Source organism: Hemicordylus capensis, chromosome 6 (assembly GCF_027244095.1).
Source record: "Hemicordylus capensis ecotype Gifberg chromosome 6, rHemCap1.1.pri, whole genome shotgun sequence".
NCBI lineage: Eukaryota > Metazoa > Chordata > Lepidosauria > Squamata > Cordylidae > Hemicordylus > Hemicordylus capensis.
This window is the reverse complement of record NC_069662.1, coordinates 171,449,154-171,476,159: the sequence shown is the minus strand read 5'-3', so window position 1 is coordinate 171,476,159 and position 27,006 is coordinate 171,449,154. Positions and strand designations below refer to the sequence as shown.

Genomic DNA, 27,006 nt, shown 5'->3' with positions numbered 1-27,006 from the left:
GAACAAAGCGAAGCGTTGCCAGATGACCTCCTCTCTCACTCCCTGAAAATCCAGCCCTTACAGCATCGCGGCAAGAGGCCGGTTCTTTCTAAGATGGTCAGCTGGTTTGGGGGCTTTCGAACCATCCCATCTGGGCTCACAAAGGAGTCTGTGATCCCCCTTTGACCCCTTTCAGCAGCCCCAGGGATGCGCAGGTCACAAGGCACCAGCACCCCCACCCCCCACCCCCACTGGGGTCCGGGCTGCTTTTTGCCAATTAGACATTTGAAAGTCGCAGCCCCCCCTCCCCTCCCCCTACCGGATTTCTGCACTGCGAAGGAGGGACCAGGAGAGAACAGAGGCCGGCCTGCTGCAGACATGCAAGGCCACCCCAGGGGCAGGCAGAGCCGGGGCAGTTCCTTCCGGGGCAGCAGCAGAGCCGCTTGTGCATCCGCTTGCCCTCAACTGCGGGGGGGGGGGGGCTGCCTTGCGCATCCTCAGCAGCCCCAGTGTGGTTTGCACCCTTGCCAGAATGCTGCACACCAGCTCAGCCTCTGCATTTAAGAAGGGGACGGCCTACAGGTCAACCTACTGGCATTGGCCCAGTGCCAGCAGCATACAGAACCGAGGTCAAATTCTGGCTCTGTGGGGCACCCCCAAGGCTTGGGCTACTGCCCCTCCCCCTTTGGGCACGAGGGGAGGACTGCCTACTTCCTTCCCTGGCTTCAGAGAAGCCAGGATTCACCAGGACTCCCAATGCTGGCAAATCCTGGCTAGTCCTAGTGACAATTTGAAGAAACCCAGAATATGAAACTAAGACTGAGCCCATCTTTTGTTTAACAGCCAGGGGGTGTAGTGCAACTGTGTGGACACTTTGTTCTCATTTGCAATTCTATCTACACTTAAAAGATTGCCAGGGATGTATTCCACAGTCCCTCCCCTTCTCCCAGAGGACGTCCCTGAAACCTGGACGTGTGCAGCTGCTTGTGCATCAAAGGCCGCCTGGACCACAGGGTGTGTGCCTGAGCTGCTACTGAGTAAACCCAAAGACCAAGGGCTGGATGCAGCTGCTGGCCACGCCACGCCACGCCACGCCACGGAGGGGCAGGAAGGAGCCCCACTCTGAGCAGCCAGAGGCACCAAGAGGGGAAGCCCGAAGCCACCACCCCCCCTTTGCAACATGGCCGCCGTTGAGGCGCAGGGTGAAGCTCCCTAACTTTAACCCTCTAAGCCCAGAGAAAGGCCTACCTTGAGATCCCTGCTCTGAGACCGGAGAAGGTCCTGGATGTACCCTTTGGGGTCTTTGGAGAAGCTGAGCATGAAATCCCGCTGTATCTTTAACTGGTTGATGGATTCGATTGTCTCATGGATCTGAACAAGACAGCAAAGCAGAGGTTATGCTTCTTGACACAGGATTGCCCCACGTCCCTCAGACGCCTGCTCAGTGGGCCAAGAGGCACCTTCTGAAGTGGTGGGGCCCCAATATGGGGCAGGGGGAGAGCTCTCCTGTGTGTTTCTTTTTGGAATCCTTTGGGAGTCATCTTCAGGGAGCAAGGCCTCTGCCCTCTCCAGGATCTGAAGGGCTGCCCCATGGAAGCAGCAGCAGCAGCAGCAGCAGCCGTGCTCTCTGCTGCCCCTGAGGGGAGGGCGCATCCCAGGGCTTGAAAGGACCAGGACGCCCATTCAGCTGAGATACGAGGAAGCATTCGCTCAAGGCAGAGCAGCTGTTCGGCAGCAGCACGGCCTGCCTGGATGGCCGGCTAGCACCACAGGGTGGCAACGGGTCCCTGGACTGTGCTTCCGCACGGCCCCTGCCTTGGGAGGAAGGTGCCGCTCACATTCCCCATGCCTTCCTTTGGGTTTTATTGCTGCGCCACAGCCCTATAACGGCGCATCTGCGTTGCAAAGAGATAGCTGCATTGGCCCGTTCTGGGAGGCTGCCCCCCTGACAACCGATCGGGAGCGCGCTTCGAACTCGGGGCCACAGAAGGTTGCCCTTTCCACGGCTTGGTGGGGGGTGAGGCTCGCCATCTGGAACGTGCCCAGGCGCAGTGTGTGTGCGTGCGTGCGTGCGTGTGTGTGGCGGGGTGTCTCCTCCGCTGGAGGTTTCCGTGGAAGAGCATGGGCAGCAGGCATCTGCCGGGGCGCGAGAGCCGGTCCCTGCAGCGAGCAGGGCTCCAAACACCCCACAGGCACCTTGGAACTCGGAAATCCAGCGCCCCCCCCCCCCTTCTCTCTTTCCTTCATTTTCTCACTCCTCACACTACGTAAACCGCTGGGTGGACTTTTCCGCTGAGCAGCAGCAGCCGCTCCCGTTTCTCCTTCCCGGGGCTTTGCTCCATGTTCTGCTGCCGGTCCCAGTGGGGGGGTCAGGAAATGGGCCAGAACCACCCCAGCCCGGCAGACCCCCCGAGGGGCTGGCTTTGTGAGGCAGATTGAACAGGCTTTGCTGCAGGAGAACCGACCAGCACGGTTGGCGTAAAGGTCAGCCCGGCCACACGCCTCTCCAAGAGTTCTTCAGACGCATCAAAGCACAGCCCAGTTGACATTCTGCCAGCGTTTGACAAAGCCCCTCGCCAACAGCTCATGGGGTATGAACGGAAGGCAGCTCCTTTTCTGGGTCGGCAGCAGGTTAAAGGACAGGAAATGGTTAGGGTCGGAATAAGCGGAGAAGTCTCAGCAGGGCTAGGGTGGGAAGTGAGAAGTGAGGTCCCTTAAAGAGCTGCGTCCACAACTGACCTGGAGTGAGGGGAAGCAGCCACGTGCTCCAGGCTGCAGAGAACGCCCAACGATCCAGGGTGGTGGAAACCCCCCGAGACCGCCAAGAGAGCTCCGCCAGCCTCTCCGCCCAGGGAGCACTCCAAACCAGGAGGGTGGGCCACAGGATGGCAAAGGCAGCCCAGCGTCCCTTCGTGCAAAGGGATGCAGAGCCAACAGCCCAGCCCAGCCCAGCCCAGCCCCGGGGGCTTTCAGGCGCATTCTTCCGCCCCGGAGCACGGAGGCTCCCCGTTGAGGCTCCTCCTCCCGCGGGGAGGGGCCCCGTCCTTCAGCCCGGCAGTGGGGCTGCCTGAAAGAGGAGTGAGGGGTTGGCGGCCAGGAGTGGCGGCTGCGCTGGCAGCCATAGCCAGCAGGCCCCAGAAGGCAGCCCAGTGGCCAGGCGGGAGGAGGTGTGGCCCGATGGGGCCAAGGGCTGGCAGGTGGCAGCCAACTCAAGCAGACCCACTTGCCACTGGGGCTCTGTGCCGGCCTGCCTGCCTGCCTGCCTCTGGCGGGCTAAAGCAGCACCCTGCTGGACGCAGGGCCATGCAGGTCTCAGCCCACCACCAGGGAAGGCCCCTTTGGTCACTGAGCTGGGAGGCAAGCCAGCTGGGCTCAGCCCACGTGCAGCACTGCCGGGCAAGGGCCTGCATCCCACCCGCTTTGGCCCTGGCTTCCTCGGGTCCCCCCCACCAGCACCTCACCAGCCCCATGGCAGTGTTCTTCCCCACGTGGCTCCTGGCCCTGCCTCCCGTGAACATGCTGGCTGCCCACCCTTGGCTGCCCACCAGAGGAGGCTGCCGCCGCGGGTGGCTCTTGCAAGCGCCCTGCCCACCTCCTGCTCCGATAGGACGGAGAGTGCCACCAACGTACAAGCGGCTGCGTTTGTCCAATGGGAACTGTGCAAGGCGGTCAGTCCCGGCCACTGGGGTGAGCAGGTCGGCTTCTCTGCCCGTTCAGACCTCCGACGGCTGCATCCTGGCACGACGCCTCCTGGCTCTTCTCCCTCCCTGGCTGCCTTCCCACAGCTTGCGTGTCCAGCACCCTCGGGCCGCCCCGCCCCGCCCCGGGCCCCACAGCACTCCCCACGCCAACCCCCCCTCCCCGGCCGCCACAGGAGGCCCCTTTCCGCCCGGCTGCCCCCCAGCACCTTGTTGTCCAGGGCCGTGATCTCCTGCTGATTGGCTGTCGAGAGGAGGAAGCTGCTCATCTGTCCTTTCAAGGGATCCTCCACCTCCACGTCAATGTCGTAGCAGGCCGTTTTCTTCTGGTCATTGGGGTCCACACTGGGAGGAGGGGAAGTGGCCACAAGCTGACAAGCAGGGACCCTCCCGGGAGCACTGCTCCCCCCCGCCCCCGGCAGCTCATCTGGGCTTGGGGGAGCCCGGCCAGCCCCCAAGGAGCCCAGAGCTGAGCCCCCGCCCAGGCTGCAGGCCTCTCTGCCTCCCGCTCCATCCCAGCCCGGGCCTCCGAGGTCCTCAGGCCGCAGGGACAGAGCCGGGGACTGCGTGGGCTCTCCCAGGGAGGGAACAGCCCTCCAGGCGCTGGCTGGCACTCCTCCCCTGGCGCTCTGCTCACCGCCGGGCACGGCAAGCGGGGGGGGGGTGTGTGCCTGCTGCAAAAGGAGATTTCCAAGGGGAGGAGTGGGGGGGGGGACCAGGGGCGCCCAGGGCTTTAGGGGCCAGGAGAGCGGGTGTTGTGGTCCCAAGTCCCCTTTGCTAAGCAGGGTCCACTCTGGTTTGCATTTGAATGGGAGATGACATGTGTGAACACTGAAAGATCTTCCCCTCGGGGGATAATGGGGCTGCTCTGGGAAGAGCCCCTGCCTGCTTGCACGCAGAAGGTTCCACATTCCTTCCCTGGCAGCAGCATCTCCAAGATCAGGCTGAGAGAGGCTCCTGCCTGCCTGCAACCTTGGAGAAGCTGCTGCCAGTCTGGGTAGACAGTACTGAGCGAGAGGGACCAGGGCCTGACTCAGTCTATGGCCGCTTCCTGTGTCCTGAGGGCCAACCCCCGCCCACCAGCCCAAGAGGCACCTTCTCAGGCCGGGCCTGCTAAGCACAGGGAGAGCAACCCTCTCCAGCCTGGCTGGACCCCTTGGCCATGGACTGCTTGCTCCTTGGGTCCTTTTTTTAGCCCCTTTGGGACAGGGAACCGTCTTCTCCTTCTGTGGCTCGTGTTTTTCATACCTTTTGCTATGTAAACCCCTTTGTGAAATTTCTTTTGGAAAATAGTAGATAAATATTTATATATTCTGCTTTTCATTAATTTTATTGTAAGCCCCCATCAATTCATTTATGAAGAATGACGGCATAGAGATCTTTTAAATCGATCAATATTGAGCAAAAGTGATAGTCATTGTATTAGTCACCATGGCTAGAGCGGCTGCAGGCTTCTTGGGACGGCAACCCCACTGGCCCTTTCCCATGGGGCTGGGGCCGCTGCAGGAGGCCAACGTCCAGCCAAGAGCCGGAAGGGAGGGAGGGAGGCTGACCTGATGATGTGGTTGATGACAATGGGGTCTGGAGGCAGCAGCAGGTTGGTGAGCCTTTGAGGGATCTCAGAAAACTTTAGCCGAGGACAGTCAAAGATCTGAAGCAAAGGAGAGGGAGATCCTGCTGGGAGACGGCAGCCGACAGGCCCAGAGGCCTCCGCGGGGGAGGTCACTTCCTTCCTGCCACCCCCCCCCCACACCCTTCAGGGCTGCTAGGAGCTCTGGAGAAGGCTGTCCTTCCACCCAAGAGAGGCAGCCCATGAGCCCCCTGGGTGGGCCTTCGCCCTGGCCTGGAAGGCACCCACGGATGCAGAAGCAAAGCCAGAGGGCGAGACGCAGAGGGCCAGGCCGGAGTGGGGCTTTGGGGGAGGGGCTGTTGCTTCCTCCACCGCCCTGATGGGGGCAGCAGCAGCTGCTCCTGTGGCCACCTCCCCTCGGCCACTCAGATGTGCACGTGGAACCCGTGGGGCGGGGGGGGGGGAGTGCCACGTCTCTCTCAGGGTGAAATGGAAACGGCTGGTAATCTGCTGGGGTCAATTTTGAACCTCCTCCGAGGCAAGCAGTGAGGCAGGAAGCACATGGGGGGGCCTCTCGTTCTCTCTCTCTCTCTCTCTCTCTGCAGGCAGGGGGCACCATGAGGTTGGCACCATTGCCAGCTCCATAACTTGGCCAGTTATTTCCACCTTGCAGCCAGAGTGGTGGCTGTCACGAGGCAAGCTGAAGCAACAGCCTCCAGCCAGGACTGAGCCATGGGGCAATGAGTGCAAGCACCCCCACCCCCATGGGCACCCCCCCCACACACACACACACCTGCCTCCTGCCACCCGCACTTCCTCACCACGCCTGCTGCCCTCCCAGTGCATTCTACCCCCACCCACCCCCGTTGCCTGCTGGCCCTGCCTCTCTTCCCCTCACCTTCAGGTAGCTCAATCTCTTGGTCTGCCCCCCCACCATCCCACCCTGCAACAAACCTGTTTGCTCCAGTTTGGAAGATAACAAAGCAGACAAGTTTGCTGGTGGGGAAGGAGAGAGAGCAAGCAAGCAAGCAAGCTAGCTGCTGGAGCTGGTGCGTGCGCGGTCATGAGCAGAGGCTGCCACTGCACACAAACCCTGTCCTCACTGCTGCCGCCACTGCCACCACCACCACCTTCCCACATCAAGCAGCAGCTGCGGCACACATGGAAGGGGACGAAAGCCCGCTGTGGTGGGCAGCCAGCCAGCCAGCACTGATAGAGCTAACTGGGGGAAAGCAGTTGCCCTTGATTGACAGACTGGAGACCCTAGGTCATGACCCAATCGGTTAACTAGTGTGTGGAACTAGAGGGCTCCAGATGGGCTTCTGGAAGAAGAAGGGTGTACCCAGGTGAGAGAGGAGCAATGGAGTCTTGCCAGATTCTCCCAGGGTGAGTTCTGCAAATCCCTGAGGTTCAGAGATTTCAGGGATTGGTCTCACCTATGTCCAGGGCGCTTTCCAGACTAGCTGCTCATCAGCAGCCAAATGCCTTCATTCAGGAAAGTCGCATTCGAAGCGTAAACAGCAGGGGGAGCAGTCCCGCAGCAACTAACAACCCGAAAAAACAGCAACTTTTTCACGCCGGATAATATTGCAGTGTTTAAATTTGAAACAAGGCACTGGAAATGTGAACAGCACCCTGCTGTCCACGTAGGGACTGCAGCGGCACGACTCAGGAAGTGTGGAAGCACCCTTCCGACAGAAATGTGAACGCACACTTCCGAGTCCTGACCCCATTGTAGGGTCTGGTCTGGAAAGCACCCTGGTGAAGTTCAAGGGTAGGAAGTCAAGAGTTATGGCTTCAGAAGGTGAGACTTAGGAGAAAGTGTTTTAGGAAGACTTGCGTTAGAAGTTATTTTCTTTTGTGCATGTTGCTTTTTATTCCCAAGTATCTGCTTTTGCAGTTACCTATATCCAACTTCAGTCTAGGAATGAACAAGTTAAGCACTGCCTGAGAACATCTGGGCATTATGAATACTCTTGTAAACCACTAAGCTAATAATATTTGCAACAGCTACACGTGAACTCCTGAACTGGCTTTTTCTGACTCTGGGAGAAGGGAAGGGGATGCCTCCAGTTCACATGCTCCCAAACAGCCGAGAGAGAGAGAGAGAGAGAGAGAGACCACATTTTTATATCTGCCTGTTAGCAAGGCTGGAAGTTTTATCGCTCTCTTCCAGTTAGGGGAAAGTACTAAAGAGAGATTGGTGGCAGTGATACAATCTACCAGAGATTCTTCTTTTCTTTCTAATTAATTTAAAAGCCAGTCAGCTTGCCAGGTAACAGGGAGGGGTAACTCAGCAATAATTCCTCCCGCCTGAGTTGGGTGGCTGGGTCTGTTCCTTACACACGGAAAGAAGAGGGGCTGGAGTTGGCACCACCAGCATCAGGAGCTGCCCGGAGCCACGGCCCCCTCCTCCCGGGCCCCTGTGGAGGAGCTGCTGCTGCTGCTGCTGCTCTTCTCCTCTCACCCCACCCCTTCACCCGGTGCTCCAGAGGGATGGGAGACGCTGCTGCCTGCCATCAGCCACGAGGTCAGGGCAGCAAGCTCAGGAGGCCCAGAGGGCGGCCAGCCAAGCCGGAGTGACCCGGGAGGGGCCACGGCCCTGATCGCTCGGGGGCAGAGAGCAGCCCTCACCTGCTGGAAGTACTTGTCGCAGTTGATGTACTCCTTGTCGTGGGAGTCCTGCAGCTTGTTGGTCTTGATGTACTGCCAGAGGGCCTGGATAATGGCCGAGCGGGTCTGCGTGTGGATCCCCAGCAGGCGGGCCAGGCGGGGGTCGAGCTTAAACTGCGGAGGCTGAGAGAGAGAGAGAGAGAGAGAGAGAGAGAGAGAGAGAGAGTCGGGAGAGGCAGGGCTTGGACCCGCTGGGGCCCCCTTGGCCCAGAACTCAGTGGTGGACATTTCACTGCCCTGGAAACGGCTATTCAAGACTGGATCTGTGCTTAAGGGCTTCTGCAGCTGGGAGGGAGGGAGGGCTGCCTGGAGAGGGGGGGCCGCCCCTGGAGGGCGACGTGGGCGGGTCTCCCTTTCTGCGCGGAAGACCCCTAGTGGGGACTTCCGCCTGGGGTCCCGCCTGCCCTGCAGCTGCAGCAGACGGCCTGGGCAGCAGCCCTCTGGGTTAGGGTTAGGGTTAGGGTTAGGGTTAACACACCCTAACCCTAACCCTAACCGGCTGCTGCTGCACCGCCAGAATCCAACTCTCACTGCAAATCGTAGCCATTGTGTGTTTGTTTATTGTAGAATTTGAATACCACCTGCCACTAAAATAATCCCACGGCAGTTTACAATATAATTAAAAACAGTGCAAATCTATTGAAATGTTTAAAGAACACAAATGTTAAATTTAAATATAAAAATACAACTCTATTTAAAATGTTAAAAAGCACATACAAAATAAAAACAGTAAAGCACAGAGCACCGAGCAGCAGCAGCAGCAGCAGCAAGCAAAGAAGACGGAAACAGTAGCAAAGAGATCAGCCGCGGAGGGAGGCCAGGGGCGGCCCCTCGCTCCGCCCCCCGCATCTGACGTCAGACACAGGGGCGTGGTTTAGCTCCCAAGGAGGGCCCTTTAGGGAGAGTTGCTCCGGCCGCACGGCAAATGCAGCGCTGGGCAATTAAACTCCCTCATGGGGCCACGCAGCCCCACTGGGGAGCTGAATCACACAGCCGGGAGGCGTGTCTGGGGCACGAGGCACGGCCCCTGAGGGGCAGTGGTGGCCTGGGCTCTTGAACCCATTGGCGCAACGGTGGCTCCGCCCCTGAAAGAGGTGGCTCTTTCGTAATGCGCCGCCCTTTTAAAGCCATACATAATTCAGGGCCACACGTCGTAAAGAGAAGGGCCCGGGGCGTGTGCTTCTCCTTCCTCCTTTGGGCTCCAGACCGTCCCCTCAGAAGCAGATCAGAACCGCATCTCCAAGGTCAGTGGAGCAAAGGCGCAACCCGCACTCGCCACAGAGCAGCCGGGGAGACTGGCCAAGGCGGCGGCAGCGGCTGATCCCCGTCCCGAGGCAGGGGCTGGCGGGAGAGCCACGGAGGGGGAGCAGCCGCCACCCTGTCCGGAAGGACGCCCAGAGCTGCTGCCTAGAGCAGCTCTTTCCTGGGGGCTGGGCATTCAGCATTGGTGGCCAGCTGTGCCAAGGGGCCATTCCCTGTGGGGAAGGCGGAGAGGGGGGCTGGTGGGAGGAGCATTTGCCTCACCTAGGGCTGCTCAACGCTCTTTGAACTCGATGGAGAGAATAGTGGTTTTGAGGGAGGAGGCCACCGGCAGCAAAATTTAGACGGCTAGGTAGTATATTGAAGTCCAGGACCCTCAAGGTAGCGTTCTCAGAAATGCTGCCTGCTCCATGCGTGGATGAGACGTTGGTGCCGGGAGGAAGGTTTAGATTTCGAGATATATTTTGGCACAAGACGAGCCTGTATAAAAGGGATGGGCTTCACTTGAACCAAGATGCAATCAGACTGCTGGCACTTCAAATCCAACAGGTCACAGAACAGCTTTTAAAATGATGCCTGGGGAATAGCTGGCAGGAGCTGGGCAGTATCTGGTTTGGCAAATGCCATCCCTTAGGTTGTGAGGGTGTGAATGCTGCAGATAAACCAGAGAGGGACAGAGTAGAACTAGGTAAAGAGCAGGCAGAAGGATGAAAGAGATCATAAGAACAGCCCTGCTGGATCAGGCCCCCCAAGGAGGCCCCTCTAGTCCAGCATCCTCTTTCGCACAGTGGCCCACCAGATGCTGCCTCTGGGGAGCCCCCAGGCAAGAGGTATGTGCATGCCCCCTCTCCTGCTGTTGCTCCCCTGCAATTGGTACTGAGAGGCATCGTGCCTCTGAGGCTGGAGGTGGCCCACAGCCACCAGACTAGTAGCCACTGATAGACCTGTCGTCCATGAATTTGTCCAAAACCCTTCTAAAGCCATCCAAACTGGTGGCCATCACCACATCCCGTGGCAAGGAATTCCATAGATTAATTATGTGTTGTGTGAAAAAGTACTTCTGCTTGTTGGTCCTAAATTTCCCTGCCTTCAGTTTCAAGGGCTGACCCCTGGTTCTAGTGTTGTGAGAGAGGGAGGAAATTTTCTCTCTGTCGACCCTCTCCACTCCATGCATTTTATACACCTCGATCATGCCTCCCCGTAGTCATCTCTTTTCCAAGGTAAAGAGCCCCAGATGCTGTAGCCTAGCCTCATAAAGAAGGTGCTCCAGGCCCCTGATCATTTTGGTTGCCCTCTTCTGCACTTTTTCCAGTTCTACAATAATAATAATAATAATAATAATAATAATAATAATAATAATAATTCGATTTCTATACCGCCCTTCCAAAAATGGCTCAGGGTGGTTTACACAGAGAAATAACAAACAAATAAGATGGTTCCCTGTCCCCAAAGGGCTCACATTCTAAAAAGAAACTTAAGACACACACCAGCAACAGTCACTGGAAGTACTGTGCTGGGGGTGAATAGGGCCAGTTACTCTCCCCCTGCTAAATAAAGAGAATCACCATGGTAAAAGGTGCCTCTTTGCCCAGTCACCCCATGAAACTGAAGGCAGGGAAGTTTAGGACCGACAAGCAGAAGTACTTTTTCACACAACTGACTCAGCTCAGGAATGTGGGGCCTACCACAAGCTGGGACCCTCACCTGGAATGAATGAATCCCCCACTCAGGCTTCTCCTCTGTCAAAGACACAAACACTTCCGGCCAGCCAGCAATCCAACCCTAGAAAATTTCCAGCCCTAACAGACTTGGCTTCTCTTTCCCCTCTTGTTTTCTTGGTGGTTTATTTGCTTGTTTTATTTCCTTGCTGTGTTCCCTTGCTTGATATCTTCTTTAGGAGAGAAATACACACTTGTTGCTTCCTCTCTCTTCCAGACCAGTAAGCAACCGCCTCTCTTCAGCAGCAAGTGACTTTGTGCACAAGGAGAACTGCAAAGCCTTATGGCATCGGAGGATGGGTCATCAAAGTAAAGACAGCATTTCCAAACTGGAAAAGGAGCAGTGGGCGAGAGATATAAAAATAAAGGCAGGCAAGTTTGAAAACAAGTTCATTGAGTGTGTTAAAGTGAATGCTCTCCAAATACATCCTCTTCAAACACGGACATTCAGTCTAGTGAGGTCTTGGATTTAATCCAAAGGAGAAAAGTCAAGTATTGATGAAACTCAAAGAGTATGTGAGCAGAGTCCCTAACCCAAGACTTTGCATACTGACAATGGCGTGAATATTGTGGAAATGACATTGAGCAGTTTTTAAAAGAACAGGGATGGATTGATTGATCTATCGATCAAATTTGTACACCACCCCAATCTTTCATCTCTGGGTGGTTTACAGTGTCATAAAACAGAGGAAATAAAAACCTTGAAATAATTTAAAACCGGAGTCAGATTAAAAAGCTTGGCTGAAGAGGTAAGTCTTCAAGTGCTTTTTAAAAATGGTCAGAGATGGGGAGGCTCGTATTTCAGTAGGGAGCTCATTCCACAGTCTCAGGGCAGCAACAGAGAAGGCCCGTCCCTGTCTGGCCACCAGATGAGCCGGTGGCAACTGGAGAGGAACCTCTCCGGATGATCTCAATGGGCGATGGGACTCCTAATTTGAGCATGAAAGAACCATTCCCTATATGCCAGAAAAAATTAAGTAGCTGAAAGGAACAATAGGACTTTACTTGAAATGTGCAGATGCATGATACTTGATGCAGGGCTAGAGAATAAGTATTGGGGCGGGCGGGGGGACGACCTACTTATCTCCCAGCAACTTATCTACAAAATAGGTTCCCTACTATTACCCCAAGATGTAATTCCTTTTGAACTGTGGAAGAGAAGCAGATCAAGTTTAGAGCACCCCGAGATGTTCGGAAGTAAAGCGAATGGGTACATCCCCAAGGAGCAGAGGGGGAAATTGGACTGTAGAAGTGAGGAAGGAATCAGCAGGTGAAGAAGCTGAACAGAAACTACAATGTCAAAATAAAGAAGTAATTACCAATCTTGATGCTGCAGAAAGATCTGATCAAGAAGGGGTGATTGAACCACAGTTAGAGGAGTAGAATCCTTTGAACTATGGAATGGAACAAAACCTAACTTAAAAGGTTTCTTAACCTTGGACGCCCAGATGTTGGACTACAACTCCCATCATCCCAAGACCTGGCCTTTGTGGCTGAGGATGATGGGAGTTGTAGTCCAACAACATCTGGAGGCCCAAGGTTAAGAAGCCCTGTATTAGACTATTTGGATGCAAAGCATATGCATACATTCCTAAATAACTAAGAAAAAAACTAGACTGCAGAAGTGAAGAAAGAATATTCAGTTATGCACTGAATAGCAAAAGCTACAAAATACTTGCTGCCTTGAATTCAAACTGAGAGGTTCTCCCTTTCTCTGCATAAGAGACCGTTAGTCAGCTTATGGTTTTTTAGCCTACTTTCCAGTAGACTTATGAGATAACCCAGCATGCCATGCTTCTGTCTGTGTGTCCGTGTATGTGTGTGTCCTCATCAACTTCCCCACACCTGGAGCTACACGAACCAAATTGGGTACAGTTGTAGGGACACATAGGGACACCTCAATAACATAATTTGTGATGATGTCATCCACCCCAATTCAAGATGGCGGACATGTGAACGTTTGAGGTGCAAGTGGGCTAACTTGTGAACAGCCTAACCAATCTGGACCAAATTTAGTCCAGTTGTAGGGATACAGACTAATTCTTGAAAGGAGGCAGATTAGTTCTTCCTAGAACAACTTGTTTTTCTAAACCTGTTTTCGTTAATAAGAAATATCAAATTCTTGTTCTCCATCAAAGTTGCTTCCTGTTCAATTACTGATAGAGGATAAGTGATTTCTTTCCAAAAGGGCAGACACAGGCACGACACATGACAATACAGACAGTAAAATTTCACTCACTTATTCTAAAACTGCTGCCCTAAATATTCAGACTCTCCTAAGCTGCTGCTGCTGCTGCTGCTCCCTGCCCACCTCTCTGCCGGAGAATAGCTCACGAGAGCCGTTCCTCTCCAAGTGGCCGAAGGTGAAGAGTCCCGGGCTGCGATCCCAGGCACCCACATGCCTCAGCCCAGAGGCTGCTGCCTGCTCCCTTCACCCCCCTGCCGAGACCTGGCCTCGCTCTGCAGCCTCCTTGCCTCTTTCTGGATCCCCTCCTGCCAAGCCCTGGACTGGTCCCAGTCCCAGCAGGGGAGGCTCTCACTCTGGGCCACCCCCCTGCCCTGCCCTGCCCTGCCCTGCCCGCCCCTCCTCTCCCGCCTTCAGGGGCATGAAAAGAGGCACCAGGCAGACCCCCCCCACCCCCCACGGCTCCCGCAGCCCTGACCTGGTAATCCAGCATGAGCAGGAGGGTGCAGCGCACACTGACGTCTCCCGGCCTCTTCACCTGGAAGCCGTCCGTCTCCTGGGTGGTGGGCGTCCTGTGCCACTGCCGCAGGCAAGCAAAGAGAAGTGCCGGCTGAGCGGGGAGGCCGGCTGAGCCCAACAAAGCCGATGGCCCCACTGACTGAGGGCCGGCCGGAGGGGTGGGCCAGTTGGGCAGTCGCTCAGGGGGGCCTCTGCAGTGAGCTAGGGAGGCAAAGGCCGGGATGGGCGCGCCGGGGCTGGGGGGCACCTTGCCCGGGGCAATGCCGGTCCGGGGGTGGCCTTGGGCACCTTGACCTGGTCGCCGCCCCCCTCCCAGTGCTGGCCACCAGCGGAGAACCGCTGGGCACTTGCAGAACTCATGAATTCCCCCGTGCACGTGAGAAGGCCTGTCCACTGGCTCTGGGGAAGGGCAGGTGGGGCTCCCCCAGGACCCCCAGCCTCGGGCAGCCGGGAGGAAGAGGGGAGGCAGGTGACGGCTACATCCATCCGGGAAACTGCTTTCGGGGCCTGGAAGCCCCCTGGAAGGGAAAGGGTGGCTTTGCAGGAAGTGGGAGCGAGGGGGGAGGCGACTTGATGGCAGCCCCCCCCCAGCCTGGAGCGGACACAGCTGGGGGGCCGGCTGCCTGGGAGCAGCCTCTGCAGCCCCTTCGGCTGGGCTGGGGCCGCGTGGAGGAGCCAAGGCTCCCTGGGAGGCCTGCCGAAGCCGCTCCGCCTCGCCACCCTCCCGTCCTGCTCTGGGACCCTCCACAGGGAACGGGGCAGCTCAGGCAGGGGACGGCCAGGGGAAGCCGCCGGTGAGGGCGGGGCCTTGGAGGGCTTGGAGGGCAGGGGCCCCACCCTTCCCAGGCCACCACTTACTTCCACCAGGTGATTGTCTGGTCCATACAGATCTTTGTCCAGTTCGATGACTAAACTCTTGAAGAAGGAGGAGAACTTCCGCTTCTGCTTGCTGAGCTGTGGATGGAAGCGGGAGGGGAGACGTCAGCACCCACAGCCTCGGGAAGGAAGCGAGCTGTGGGCCTTGGGCACCCTTCTAGCAGAATGCCCGGGGGGCCTTCTGGGGGGCCCAAGCAGCTAGCGGGGAGCACAAGGCTTGTCCCAGTCCTGCCGTGGGGTCAGGAGCCGCCTGCAGTGCCTCCCCAGGAGCTGGCCTCTTTTCCCTGCCAGAGAAGCCCGCCGGGGCTCCTCCGCTGCTCCGGCCGCGCCTTCCCTTGGGGGCCTGTTCCCCGCCCCAGCCCCTGAGCCCACCAGGAAGCAGCCCCACTGACCAACAGCTGCCTTGCGTGACTGCCTTGCTCGGGGGGGGGGGGGCTTGCTCTTCCACCCTACACAGCCAGTCACAACTTTTCTGCCCCTCTGAGGGCTAAACTACACATTCATAGATCTATAGATCAATGTGTGTGACACATAATAATAAAGCATACAATAGTGCTATGTATGATGTTAAGGCCCTCTTTAGGATATGGGCTAAACCCAGAAGTGGAGCTCAAGTGGTCCTTCCGCCCACTTCTGGGTTTAGCCCAGATTCTAATGAGGGTCTCATTATTCTAAAACCAGCCACAGGGCCCCCTCAATTCAGGCCCGGAGTGTGGCATGAGGCCGGCGAGCGGGGGGTGTGTGGGTGTCAACCCTTTCCCTGGTGCTATTTTGGTGAAAGCACTTCCCCCCACCCCCCACCTGATTTTTGCAGGGTTGCCTGCCGTTTGGTCTTGAGAAGGGCGCTGCTGCTGCCGCCCACCCCTTGCTCCACAGAGATGCGAGACGGGAGGAATGCAGTGCCAGCTGCCTCCCCCCCCCCGCCCCGAGAAGCCAGAGCTCACAGGCCCAAGGGCCCCCGGAGATGCCCCCCCCCCCGTCGTCCTGCTGCTGCTCCCCTCTGCTGCCTCTCATGACCCAGGCTGGCCTGAGCGGCTGCCTCCCCCCGCAAGAAGAGCCGCCGCTGCCGCCGCCACCTACGTCGTCCAGGAGCTTGCCCTCCACGCGGAGCTCCCACGAGGCGATGCTGCCGTCCGAGTCGTCCGCATCCGACTTGGCAGGGTTGAAGGTGTTGGAGATGTACAGGCGCAGCTTCCTCTTTTGCTGTCGGAGCCAAGGAGGGCGCTTGGTGCCAAGGAAGGCCACCTGCAGGGGCAGGCGGGGGCTCTCTCCCACGGGGCACCCCCACATGAGCTCCTCTGCTGCCTGGCCCAGTGGCCACTTCCAGCCAGCACAGGAGCCCTGGGGGACCATTCCCGAGCCTCCTCCAAGCAGGCGCCTTCCGAGGCTCGGGCCAGAAGGTTGCCTGGGAGCAGAGCTGGACAGGGACCCCCATCCCCAACCCGGCACCTCCCCAGCTGCTCCGAGGCTTTTCGGGCAACATTCAGATGCGGTGCAGCATAGCAGGCAGCCGGTTAGGGTTAGGTTATGTGTGTACACATAACCCTAACCCTAAGCCTAACCCAGTTCAAGGGTGGCCTGCTCAGCCTTGCCTATTTCCATGGGTCAGAGAAGCTGACACCCACACATCCCAGCTGCTTTAAGCACCATGGACACCCCCTGGCTATCCCCAGATGCCCCATCAAGGGCAAATGGCTCTCAAACACCCCTGTCTCCCCAGGGCATGGGATGCAGTCTGACAGGGGAATAGGGACATAGGAAGCTGCCCTAGACTGAGTCAGACCCTCGGTCCATCTAGCTCAGTATTGTCTACACAAAGACTGGCAGCGGCTTCTCCAAGGTTGCAGGCAGGAATCTCTCTCAGGCTCAGCCCTCTCTTGGAGATGCTGCCAGGGAGGGAACTGGGAACCTTCTGCTCTTCCCAGAGCGGCTCCATCCCCGAAGGGGAATCTCTCGCAGTGCTCACACATCAAGTCTCCCATTCATTTGCAACCAGGGTGGACCCTGCTTAGCTAAGGGGACCAGTCATGCTTGCTGCCACCAGACCAGCTCTCCTCTCTCTATTGTCTTCACTGACTGGCAGCGGCTCTCTGAGGTTTCAGGCAGGCGTCATACCCAGCCCTACCTGGAGATGCTGCCAAGGACCAGCACCCAGATCAGCACTTAGTCCATCCCCATGGAGAGGTCCTGGGGCCCCACCTCCCTGAAAACTGTTGACTTATAAAACCTATGCGAGGAGGAGAAGAAATCCCCAGGGCTTCCAGGACAGTTTACAAACTACCAGCATTCTTGGCAAAACAATTATCAAACAACACTGGAAGCCTGACAAGTAATAAAAACGCAGCCATTAAAATAAGGTGATCGTAACACACCACAGAGCAGAAAGAGAAACAATTAAAAGGTTGTCTCCTGCTGCTGCATGAGGATCTAGTTAATGTCTCTGGCGAGGCCATTTTCAACCCACATCACTTGGGAGTTTTCTGCACGGGTGGGAAAGCAGCCTACAGATTTGGGCGGCCACGATGCTCCGCAGCACGGAGCTGTTGTGCTGCGGCAGACGCCTCCGGCAGCCCCGGCCTTATCGCAGGGAAGGGGGGTCTGGGCCGGCAGCCCTGCTGGTGTTTCCCCCGTGGCTGCCAAAGGGGGGGGGGCTTCCGCAGGGCTGCCGGCACCGGGGCCTCCGCACGCATCCACCCCAGAGCCAATGCAGCTCATGGCAGCATTAAAGGACCAGATAAAACCGGGATTTAAAAGCCCGCTTAAAAGAGAGTCTGCTTCCGCTAGAGCACTTCTCCCCCTTGCCCACAAGTGCAAACGATGCTGCCCCCGACAGAGATTACCGGGGGAAAGCCAAAGGGATTGTCCTGCGGGAAAGAGACTGTGCAGAACTGCTCCCCGGGCTGGAACTGGCCGAGGGTCAGGAGCCCTGATGGGCGCCCCTCACACCCGCCCCCACTGCAGGAGGAGGGGCCAGTTGGGAACCGCTGGGGATTCGGGGCCAGAAGCCCCTTCAGGAAACAACCCCCCCACCAGCACCACGGAGGGAAAGGGGGGCTCTGACGGATGGAGCCCAGCAGCACCCGAGCCCACAGAGGAGGGAGGCTCTTGGCCTCTGGGGAAAGCCCCCCAGGGGGAGGGGGCGGGGGCTCGGCCCCTGGGCAGGATGGCTGCTACCTTCATGGGCCTCTTCAAGGCTTCCTGGATGTCCACTCGCTTGCGCATGATGGTCTGGTCCAGTTTCCGCTCAAAGGCCAGCAGGTCCATGTAGGCCTGAGACTCGGGCACCAGCTCCCGGATCTGGGGAGAGAGCAGAGGATCGTCACTGGCGGGGGCGGCGGGGCTGGACGCCAGGCCTTGCACTGGCCGGAGGTCAAGCTCCAGCCCCTTTGCTGGGCAGCTCCCCTCCGCCGGCCGTGAGCAGGAAGTGGCCAGCCCAGCCCCGGACGCTCGGCGTGGCTTTGCAGGGGCTGGCTGGAACTTAGGAAGATAGGAAGCTGCCACAGACTGAGCCCGACCCTTGGTCTGTCTAGCTCAGGATTGTCTTCCCAGACTGGCAGCGGCTTCTCCCAGGTGGCAGGCAGGACTCTCTCTCAGCCGGATCTTGGAGATGCTGCCAGGGAGGCTGGGCCCTGCTGCTGCCCCCAGGAGCGCCTGCTGCTCTGTGTGTCCCAAGGAAAGAGGAGCGCGGCGGGGGGGGGGGGCGGCCTGCCTGCTGGTGGGACTGGCCACTCCGCTTGCAGCCTGCCTTGACTCCGGGAGGAGGCGGAGGCCACCAGGCTTGGGTGCTTCAGGCTAGTTGGCCGCCGCCTCCTCCTCCTCCTGGTGGGCCTCCTGTCTGCTGGTGTGACTCCTCTCCCCCCCCCCCACGGCTCCCTTTCAAACCCCTCTGCTAAAAGGGGCCACCTTGTGATGGTGTGACTGCCAGCCTGTGTCAAGAGTGGCTGATCCCCAGACTCCCCACTGCCTGGCTGTTCGGGGCATGTGGGTGTACAGAAGGGGCTAGTTCTGGCACTAGCCCCCCTGGCCTGTCCGGAGGGCTGCGACGGGGGTGGCCGTCGTGAGCACGCGCTAGGCAGGAAGACCGGCCCGGCTTCAGCGCCCAGCATGAGGCCTGTGTGTGTGTCTGAGAGCAAGCGGGAGGAGCCTCTCTGGGGAGCCCTCCTGCCAGTCAAAGCAAGAAGAAATGGGTTATTTACTGAAGACATCTGTATACCGCCCCAAACGCAATAAAGACAACAAACAAAAAGGTTAAAACATTACAACAATGTAAAATTCAAAAGGTTAAAACTATTAAAATCAAACAATTAAGACAGCATTTAATTAAAAGCCTGGGTGAACAAATGGGTCTTGACTGCCTTTTTCAAAGTTGTAAGAGGTGGGGAGGCTCTCAGTTCACCAGGAAGCGTGTTCCAGAGTCCAGGGGCAGCAATGAAGAAGACCCGCCCCCAAATAGCCACCAGATGAGCAACTGCAGACAAACCTCTGCCGATGATCTCCATGGGCAGTGTGATTCACAGCGAAGAAGGCGTTCTCTTCAACACCCCCAGAGCCCAAGCTGTTTAGGGCTTTAGAGGTTATAACCAAAACCTTGTACTTTGCCCGGAAACTTATCGGCAACCGGTGTAGACCTTTTAAGATAGGAATGATATCATTGATATGGTTTCTCCGAGATGACCCAGAGACCAACCTGGCTGCCGCATTCTGGACCAATTGCAGTTTCCAGACTACGTACAAAGGCAGCCCCACATAAAGCGCATTGCAGTAGTCAAGTCTGGAAGTGACCAGCAGATGTACTACTGTTCTGAGGTCATTGATCTCAAGAAATGGACGCAGCTGGTGTATCAACCAAAGCTGATAAAAAGCACTTCTGGCCACTGCCTCAACCTGGGAGACCAGGGACCCAGACTGCGTACCTGTTCCTTCTGGTGACGTGTGGCCCCCATCTAGCTCTGGCAGATCAAAATCCTCTCCCAATCATGCACAATAAGTACCTCCATCTTATCTGGATTCAATTTCCGTTTATTCTCCCTCATCCAGCCCATTACTGCCTCCAGGCAGGCATTTAGGAAGGTTATGCCTTCTCCTGATGATGTTGACATGGAGAAAAAGATTTGGGTGTCATCAGCAAACTGATAACACCCTGCACCAAACCTCCTGATGGTCTCTCCCAGCAGTTTCGTGTAGCTGTTAAACAACTTCAGAGACAATACGGAGCCCTGAGGGACACCACACAGAAGTTCAGATCTTGAAGAGCAACAGTCCCTGAGGGACACCAGCTGGAATCTGCCCAAGAGGTAGGAGTGGAACCACTGCAGAGCAGTGCCTCCCACCCCCAACCCCCTCAGACACTCCAGAAGGATACTATGGTAAATAGTATCGAAAGCTGCCGAGAGGTCCAAAAGGACCAACAGAGTCACACTCCCTCTGTCAATTTGCAATTGGAGATCATCCATCAGGCCGACCAAGGCAGTCTGCACCCCAAAGCAGACCCGAAAGCCAGTCTGAAATGGGTCCAGATAATCAGTTTCCTCAAAGACTGCCTGGAGTTGGGAGGCCACCACTCTCTCGGTTATCTTGCCCAAACACAGAAGATTGGAGACAGGCCTACAGTTGCTTAACTCTGAGGGATCCAACACAGGTTTCTCCAAAAGAGGTCTAGTAATTGCCTCCTTAAGACAAGGAGGCATCCTGCCCTCCCACAGAGAAGCATTTATGATCTCTACTAGGCCTTCAACAACAACTTCCCTGCCAGGTAGTACAAGCCATGTTGAGCAAGGGCCGAGAGAACAGATGGTCGGCCACATCGCTCCAAGCAACTTGTCCACATCCTCACAAGTCACAAACTGGAACTGATCCAGCCTGGCCACATAAGAGGAGTTTCTGGACACCTCCAATTCAGATACTGCACTAATTGTGGGGTCTAAAACCAGGTCAGCCCGCATACGAGAGATTTGATCCACACAAAACATATTGAATAGTACATCACAGCAGGTAATAGATGGTTCCAAGTTCTGATTCAAGGGAGGAGGAGCATTTGCTAGCCCTCTCACAACCCTGAACAACTCTGCTGGATGTGAACTTGCGGATGCAGTACGGGCTGAAAAGGTTCGCTTGCCACCCATATTGCCAGAGCATCGATCTTCAGATGTGTTCTATGTTGTAATCTGTCAGATTGGAGTCGAGTCTTCCTCCACTTGTGCTCCAGTCGTCTACCTCACCGCTTCAGCCCTCATAGTTCATCCGTATACCAAGGGGCCAATTTTGAAGCAGGTCGGAGAGGACGCTTAGGAGCGATCAAGTCTACTGCCCTGGTGAGTCTGCTGTGCCAATTCTCTACCAGAATATCAACAGCTCTCAAGAGAGGAGATCTTGTGGCAGTAGGTCCGCCCTGGTTGCATCTGATTGGGAGAATTGATGTGTGAGCAGCCCTGGAAGAGATTCCTCTCAATCGGGATGATGGAGCCGCTCTGAGAAGTGCAGAAGGTTCCCAGTTCCCTCCCTGGCAGCATCTCCAAGACAGGGCTGAGAAAGACTCCTGCCTGCAACCTGAGAGAAGCCACTGCCAGTCTGGGTAGACAATACTGAGCGAGAGGGACCAAGGGTCTGACTCAGTATGTGGCCGCTCCCTATGTTCTATGCCTGCCCCGTTGAGGGACACTTGTGGGGGTCAAACTAAAAAATCAACAACTGGGATTTCTGGAAATGTGCTCCAAGGAAGAGAGCTGGTCTTGTGGTAGTAAGCATGACTTATCCCCTTAGCTAAGCAGGGTCCACCCTGGATACATATGAATGGGAGACGAGAAGTGTGAGCACTGGAAGATCTTCCCCTCAGGGGATGGAGCTGCTCTGGGAAGAGCAGAAGGTTCCCAGTTCCCTCCCTGGCAGCATCTCCAAGATAGGGCTGAGAGAGACTCCAGCCTGCAACCTGGGAGAAGCTGCTGCCAGTCTGTGAAGACAATACTGATCTAGCTAGACCAAGGGTCGGACTCAGTATAAGGCATTTTCCTATGTTCCGATGACTTCGCTTCCCCTGTAACGATGCGCTGACCTGCCAACTTTACTTCCTCTATTCCCCACCACCCTTAATGGCCGCCCCCCAGTCAATGGACACCCCCGCTGTCTCCCCATCCCCAGACAAAGCAAGACACATCTGAAACACCTAGGATCCCACAACAACTGAAGGCAAAAAATATCGCCAGGCCCTCGGCCTCATTGCCCCCCGAAGTGGCTCTAACCCTAACCCCCCCTTTGGTGTCGCCCCTTCGGTGGCAACTCCGCCTCCACAGGGCAGCAGCCCTTTTATAAGACCAGCAAGATGGCTCGGCTGGGCAGATGGTCCTCAGGAACGGCCGACTCCCTCCCCCTGGCCCTGGCCCCGGCCCCGCCCAGACTCACCCACAGGGCAGCAGCCACAGCCCCCCAGGTCAGAAGCCACGCAGGCTGGCAACAGCAGAGGCCATCTGCACAGGCTCCCCCCCCCCCGGGCAGCAGATGCCAGGGGGTCTCCCCTGCGGCAAGGCTCCCGGGTGGGAGCTCCAGAGGCTCAGGAGGCCGCTGGGAGAGGCCTTGGCCAGGGAGCAGCGCCCCAGGAGGGAGCGCCAGAGGCTTTGTGAGCAGGCGCTGGCAGAAGGAGACACCGCTTTGGCCCCTTGGTGGGTGCACGCCCAAGCCCACCTGCAAGGGGGCGCAGCAGGGGAGGGGGGCTGGCCCCGGCCCCATCAGGCAGGACGTGGAGTCGTGCCCCTCAGCCCCTGGGGGGTGTTGCTGCTTCTGCTTCAAAGGGAGAGTGAGGGAGCTCGGGAGAACCCCCCTGGTTAGAGACGGGAGGCAAAGAAGAGGCCGGAAGGGAAGCCACTCACCCTCTGAGGGAGGATTTTGTCCGCCATCTTCCTCCGCTTGGCACTGTACATTGGAGAGAAGAACCACAGGTTATCATGGCGACTGGTCTAAGAGTCACGAGGCCACCTGCTCAGTTATCCCGCCATCTCTGCCATGCGGCCGCGGAGCCTGGGAAGAGGCCAGCCCCGGCCCCTGCTCCGAGGGGACCCTCCCCGGAGCCCCAGGGGGCTGGCGGGACACAGCGCTGCCAGGGCACCCACCCGCAGGGCTGGGGCAGCATCTGGACCCCCAGGGGCCTTTGACCCCCAGTTGCCACGGCTCAAGAGGGCCAGGTTTGGGGCTGGGAAGGAAGGCGTCTGCCCCACTCACCCCTCTCCTAACGCAATGGCCTTGGGGGAGCGGGTGGCCTTTGCCTTCCCACGGAGCCTGCAGACTGGCTTGCCTGGCTGAGCTGTCGGCATTGCCGCGCTCCAGAGAGCAAGCAACAGCCCCTCCCGCCAAGACGAGGGGCCCCCAAACGTGACCATCCTTTCCCAGGGTCACCGGGGCGTTATTGGCACATGGCTTCATGCTGCGGGGGAAATGTTGAGCGAAGCCACTTGGAAGGACACTCGCGGCGTTGAGGGAAGCAGCCCCCTGCCCCTCGCTCTCGGGTGTGCTCTGGATGCAAGTTCACATGGCATGCCTCCGTGTTTTCCTTCTAGCCAATGGCGGAGCGGGGGGGCGGGAGAGAGAGCTACAGCTGCATTTGTAAAGAGAGCAGCATTTAAAAAGCCAGAGATAGAGTGTGGAGCGGATCTTGAAGAGACTTTGGGGTAAGTCTGGCTGGTGTGTGAAACTTTGCTCTTTTAGATGCCAGGTAAAGATCTTTTTGTACACCCAGGCCTTTTAAATTCGGGTTTTTCAGATTTGATTCTGATTTGTAACTAATTTTTAAATGAGTTTTTAAGCTGCTTTGTACTGTATTTTGTATTTTTCTTTTCACCTTTTTTGGTCTGTTAAGGTTTAATGTGTAATGTGTTTTTATTGTATGTTTTAATCCTCTGTTGTAAGCTGCCCAGAGAACAATTTGTTAGAATGCAGCCTTATATTTGGGGTTTTAAAAAATCCACTTTAGCCCTTTGGGGACAGGCAGCCATTTAATTTAATTTATTTATTTCTATGTAAACTAGGGATGTGCAAAACGTTTCGGGCACAGATCGATCTGTGCCCGAAATGAGCAATTTCGGGAGATTCAGGGCCAAGCCGATATTTCCCCCCCGATATTTTTCGTGCCTGGGCCGAATCACCCCTGATTCGTGCCCAAAAAATTCGGGTGATTCGGGATGACGTCTCTTTGAATTTCCTGCTTTTTTGCCTCCATTGATTTCAAAGCAAAAAGGTCTGATTTGACGTCTGCTCGGATTTCGGGTCCCAGGGGCAAAATATTGGGGTGGGGTGGTAGTGCCTAATGGGTGGAGGCTACCACCCCAATTGCAGGGGAATTGGGCAAAGGGCTGATTTTTGGGGAATTTTTGAAGTTTTAGTGTCTTTGGGGCAGATCGGGGGCATAGCGTGGGATCTGGGCAAAAAGAGTGGGGTGGGGTGGTAGTGCCGAATGGGTGGAGGCTACCACCCCAATTGCAGGGGAATTGGGCAACGGGCTGATTTTTGGGGAATTTTTGAAGTTTTAGTGTCTTTGGGGCAGATCGGGGGCATAGCGTGGGATCTGGGCAAAAAGAGTGGGGTGGGGTGGTAGTGCCTAATGGGTGGAGGCTACCACCCCAATTTCAGAGTGATTGGGCAGAGGGCTGATTTTTGGGGAATTGTTGAAGTTTACGCGTCTTTAAGGTTTTTCTCCATAAAGAAGCATGGAGCTGTCAGCAAATGTATAGCTTCACTTCGGGGGCAAAGGGGTGGCCTAGAGCAGTGTGGGGTTGGTGGTAGCGCCAGATAGGGGCAAGGAAGCTACCTGAATTTTTTCAAAGGATTTGGGCAGAGGGCTGGTTTTTGGTAAATTGTTGAAGATTACGCGTCTTTAAGCTTTTTCCTCATAAGGTATACATGGAGCTTTCAGCAGCCCCATAAGTGCACTTGGGGGGTGCTGGGGTGGCCCAGAGCGAGTGGTAGTGTAGTGCACATAGGGTGCCAACCACCCCCATGGGTTTCTAACCCATGGGGTACAGGGTTCTGTTGTTTCTGAGGTATTCTGAATGTGGATTCTATGATAGCAAATGAGATTTTCAATGAGACACCATGAATCCATTCTAATTTGCTATCATAGAATCCACACCCAGAATACCTCAGAAACAACAGAACCCTGTACCCCATGGGTTAGAAACCCATGGGGGTGGTTGGCACCCTATGTGCACTACACTACCACTCGCTCTGGGCCACCCCAGCACCCCCCAAGTGCACTTATGGGGCTGCTGAAAGCTCCATGTATACCTTATGAGGAAAAAGCTTAAAGACGCGTAATCTTCAACAATTTACCAAAAACCAGCCCTCTGCCCAAATCCTTTGAAAAAATTCAGGTAGCTTCCTTGCCCCTATCTGGCGCTACCACCAACCCCACACTGCTCTAGGCCACCCCTTTGCCCCCGAAGTGAAGCTATACATTTGCTGACAGCTCCATGCTTCTTTATGGAGAAAAACCTTAAAGACGCGTAAACTTCAACAATTCCCCAAAAATCAGCCCTCTGCCCAATCACTCTGAAATTGGGGTGGTAGCCTCCACCCATTAGGCACTACCACCCCACCCCACTCTTTTTGCCCAGATCCCACGCTATGCCCCCGATCTGCCCCAAAGACACTAAAACTTCAAAAATTCCCCAAAAACCAGCCCGTTGCCCAATTCCCCTGCAATTGGGGTGGTAGCCTCCACCCATTGGGAACTACCACCCCACCCCACTCTTTTGCCCCTGGGACACGTTTTTCTAACCCGAATCGATTCGGATTTAATCCAAATCTGAACCGAATCAGGGGTGATTCGGGTAGCCCATATTCTGGCACAGAACAGAACGAGGGTGATTCGGTTCGGGTCCCGAACCGAATCACCAAAAACCCGAATTGCACACCCCTAATGTAAACCACTTTGGGAACTTTTGTTGAAAAGCGGTGTATAAATATTCATCGTACCCATAGCTTGAAGAGACATCCCCACCAATGCAAGGGAGCCGGGACCCAGTCTGAGGGTGCCTGATACTGCAACCCTGCTGAAGCTAAGCAGGCTGAGGTCTGGTCAGTGCCTGGATGGGAGACCACCTGGGAACCACCTCATGGATGGTGGCAGGCAGGCAGGATAGAAACGTCACAGATCCCTCTTGTGGGCACGCACGCACATAGTTGCACCTGGACGTCTGAGCAGCAAGCAAGGGGCGCACTGCATTTCCAGGGAGCCCTTCTCAGAGTGAGGTCCTCCTCCTCCTCCTCCCCCCGAGTCTCTCAAAAGGAGAGGCAGCAGGCTGCTCTTGCCAGAGGCACAGCCAGGCAGTTGCGCACAGGAGGGGGCACACTAGCTGCCCCCTCCCCCATTCAGCAACGGCTCCCAAACCAGCAGGTTGGGAGGGATACATGGTGGCCACAAAGGCCACATCTGCGCAGAAGGTTTGTAGCCACATCCAGGGCTCCCAGCTCATCCCCCCCTGAGGACAGCCCTGCTGGATCAGGCTCAAGCCCCACCTGGCCCAGCATCCTGTTTCCTACAGCGGCCCATCAGAGGTTTCCGGGAAGCCCACAAGCCAGGAGATGAAGGCAGGAAGCCGGGCAGCTGCGGAAAACCCAGTGAAGGGATGCCGTGCAAAGCAGAATGGATGACCTGTCCAGAAGTGCCTCAAGCCCCAGGTGACCGGCAAGGCTCCCCCCGACAGCAGCAAGCGCCCGCAGGCCCCGCCCCCCGCCCTCCAGCGGCCCCCCCCCCCCCCCGGCCCACCTCGACACACACTCACCTCCTGGGCCGGCTCTGGGTCCCGCCTGCCGCCTGCTGCTGCTGCTGGGCCGCCACCTGCTGCTGCTGGGCCGCCACCTGCTGCTGGGCCTGCTGCGGAGCTGCCCGCTTGCGCGTGGGCTCCATCACCGCCTGGGGCATCCCGGGGCGCACGGAGGGGCTCCCGACATAGGGGGGGCCTGGGGGACCCATGGGAGCCCCCTGGTGGGGCATACGGGCACCTGATGGCATCCCAGGACGCTGCCGAGAGAGTGGGGGGGGGGGGAGAGAGAGAGAGAGGCGGCCCGGGTCAGCGCCCTGCAGCGGGGCAAGCAACCAGCCCAGCTCCTCCTGCACAGAAGAGGCCTCCTGGGGTAGCCAGGCGCCCTGGGTGCCACGGAGGAGGAGGAGGAGGCCTGCCTGGGGCCAGATCCTGGAGCAGGGAGGGAGGCAGCCGGGTCCGTCTTGAGCCTCGCGGGAGTGGCAGGGGCAGCCCAGGAGGTGGGGCGTGCCAGCGGCCCCTGCTGAGCAGGTCTGTGGCCCCATGGCTGGCCCACCCTGTCCTCGGAGGGAGGGGAGCTGGGTGCTGCCCCCCTTCCTCCGGCCACCAACCTCCCCAACCCAGACTTGAGCCTGGAGAGCCCGGAGAGGGACCCCACCCAGAGCAGAGCTGAAGGGCCGGCCGGCCGCCCGGCCAGATGCAGCTCTTGCGTGGCCGTGGCTGCCCACTGCAGGCCAGTCGCCTCCCGTCATCGTGGCCCTCAGGGCGACCCAAAGGCCGTGGG

The 27,006-nt window shown here is 57.1% G+C and overlaps 1 protein-coding gene across 9 annotated transcripts in view; it reads right to left on the bottom strand.

Annotated features, from left to right (window-relative positions):
• Nucleotides 1-27,006, bottom strand: part of SMARCD3 (SWI/SNF related, matrix associated, actin dependent regulator of chromatin, subfamily d, member 3) — a 74,715-nt gene that overhangs the window by 3,220 nt on the left and 44,489 nt on the right. For 8 of the 9 annotated variants that reach the window (XM_053260582.1, XM_053260581.1, XM_053260575.1 and 5 more), the window contains 10 exons: nucleotides 26,244-26,482; nucleotides 22,338-22,380; nucleotides 17,653-17,775; nucleotides 15,559-15,681; nucleotides 14,461-14,556; nucleotides 13,562-13,663; nucleotides 7,882-8,043; nucleotides 5,231-5,328; nucleotides 3,887-4,022; nucleotides 1,228-1,350 (listed from right to left, as the gene is read on the bottom strand). In XM_053260582.1, coding sequence (XP_053116557.1) covers nucleotides 1,228-1,350; nucleotides 3,887-4,022; nucleotides 5,231-5,328; nucleotides 7,882-8,043; nucleotides 13,562-13,663; nucleotides 14,461-14,556; nucleotides 15,559-15,681; nucleotides 17,653-17,775; nucleotides 22,338-22,380; nucleotides 26,244-26,473 — 1,236 coding nt within the window. In that variant the 5' untranslated portion in view covers nucleotides 26,474-26,482. The remainder of the gene's footprint in view (nucleotides 1-1,227; nucleotides 1,351-3,886; nucleotides 4,023-5,230; nucleotides 5,329-7,881; nucleotides 8,044-13,561; nucleotides 13,664-14,460; nucleotides 14,557-15,558; nucleotides 15,682-17,652; nucleotides 17,776-22,337; nucleotides 22,381-26,243; nucleotides 26,483-27,006) is intronic. The other variant, XM_053260583.1, reaches the window with a different exon arrangement.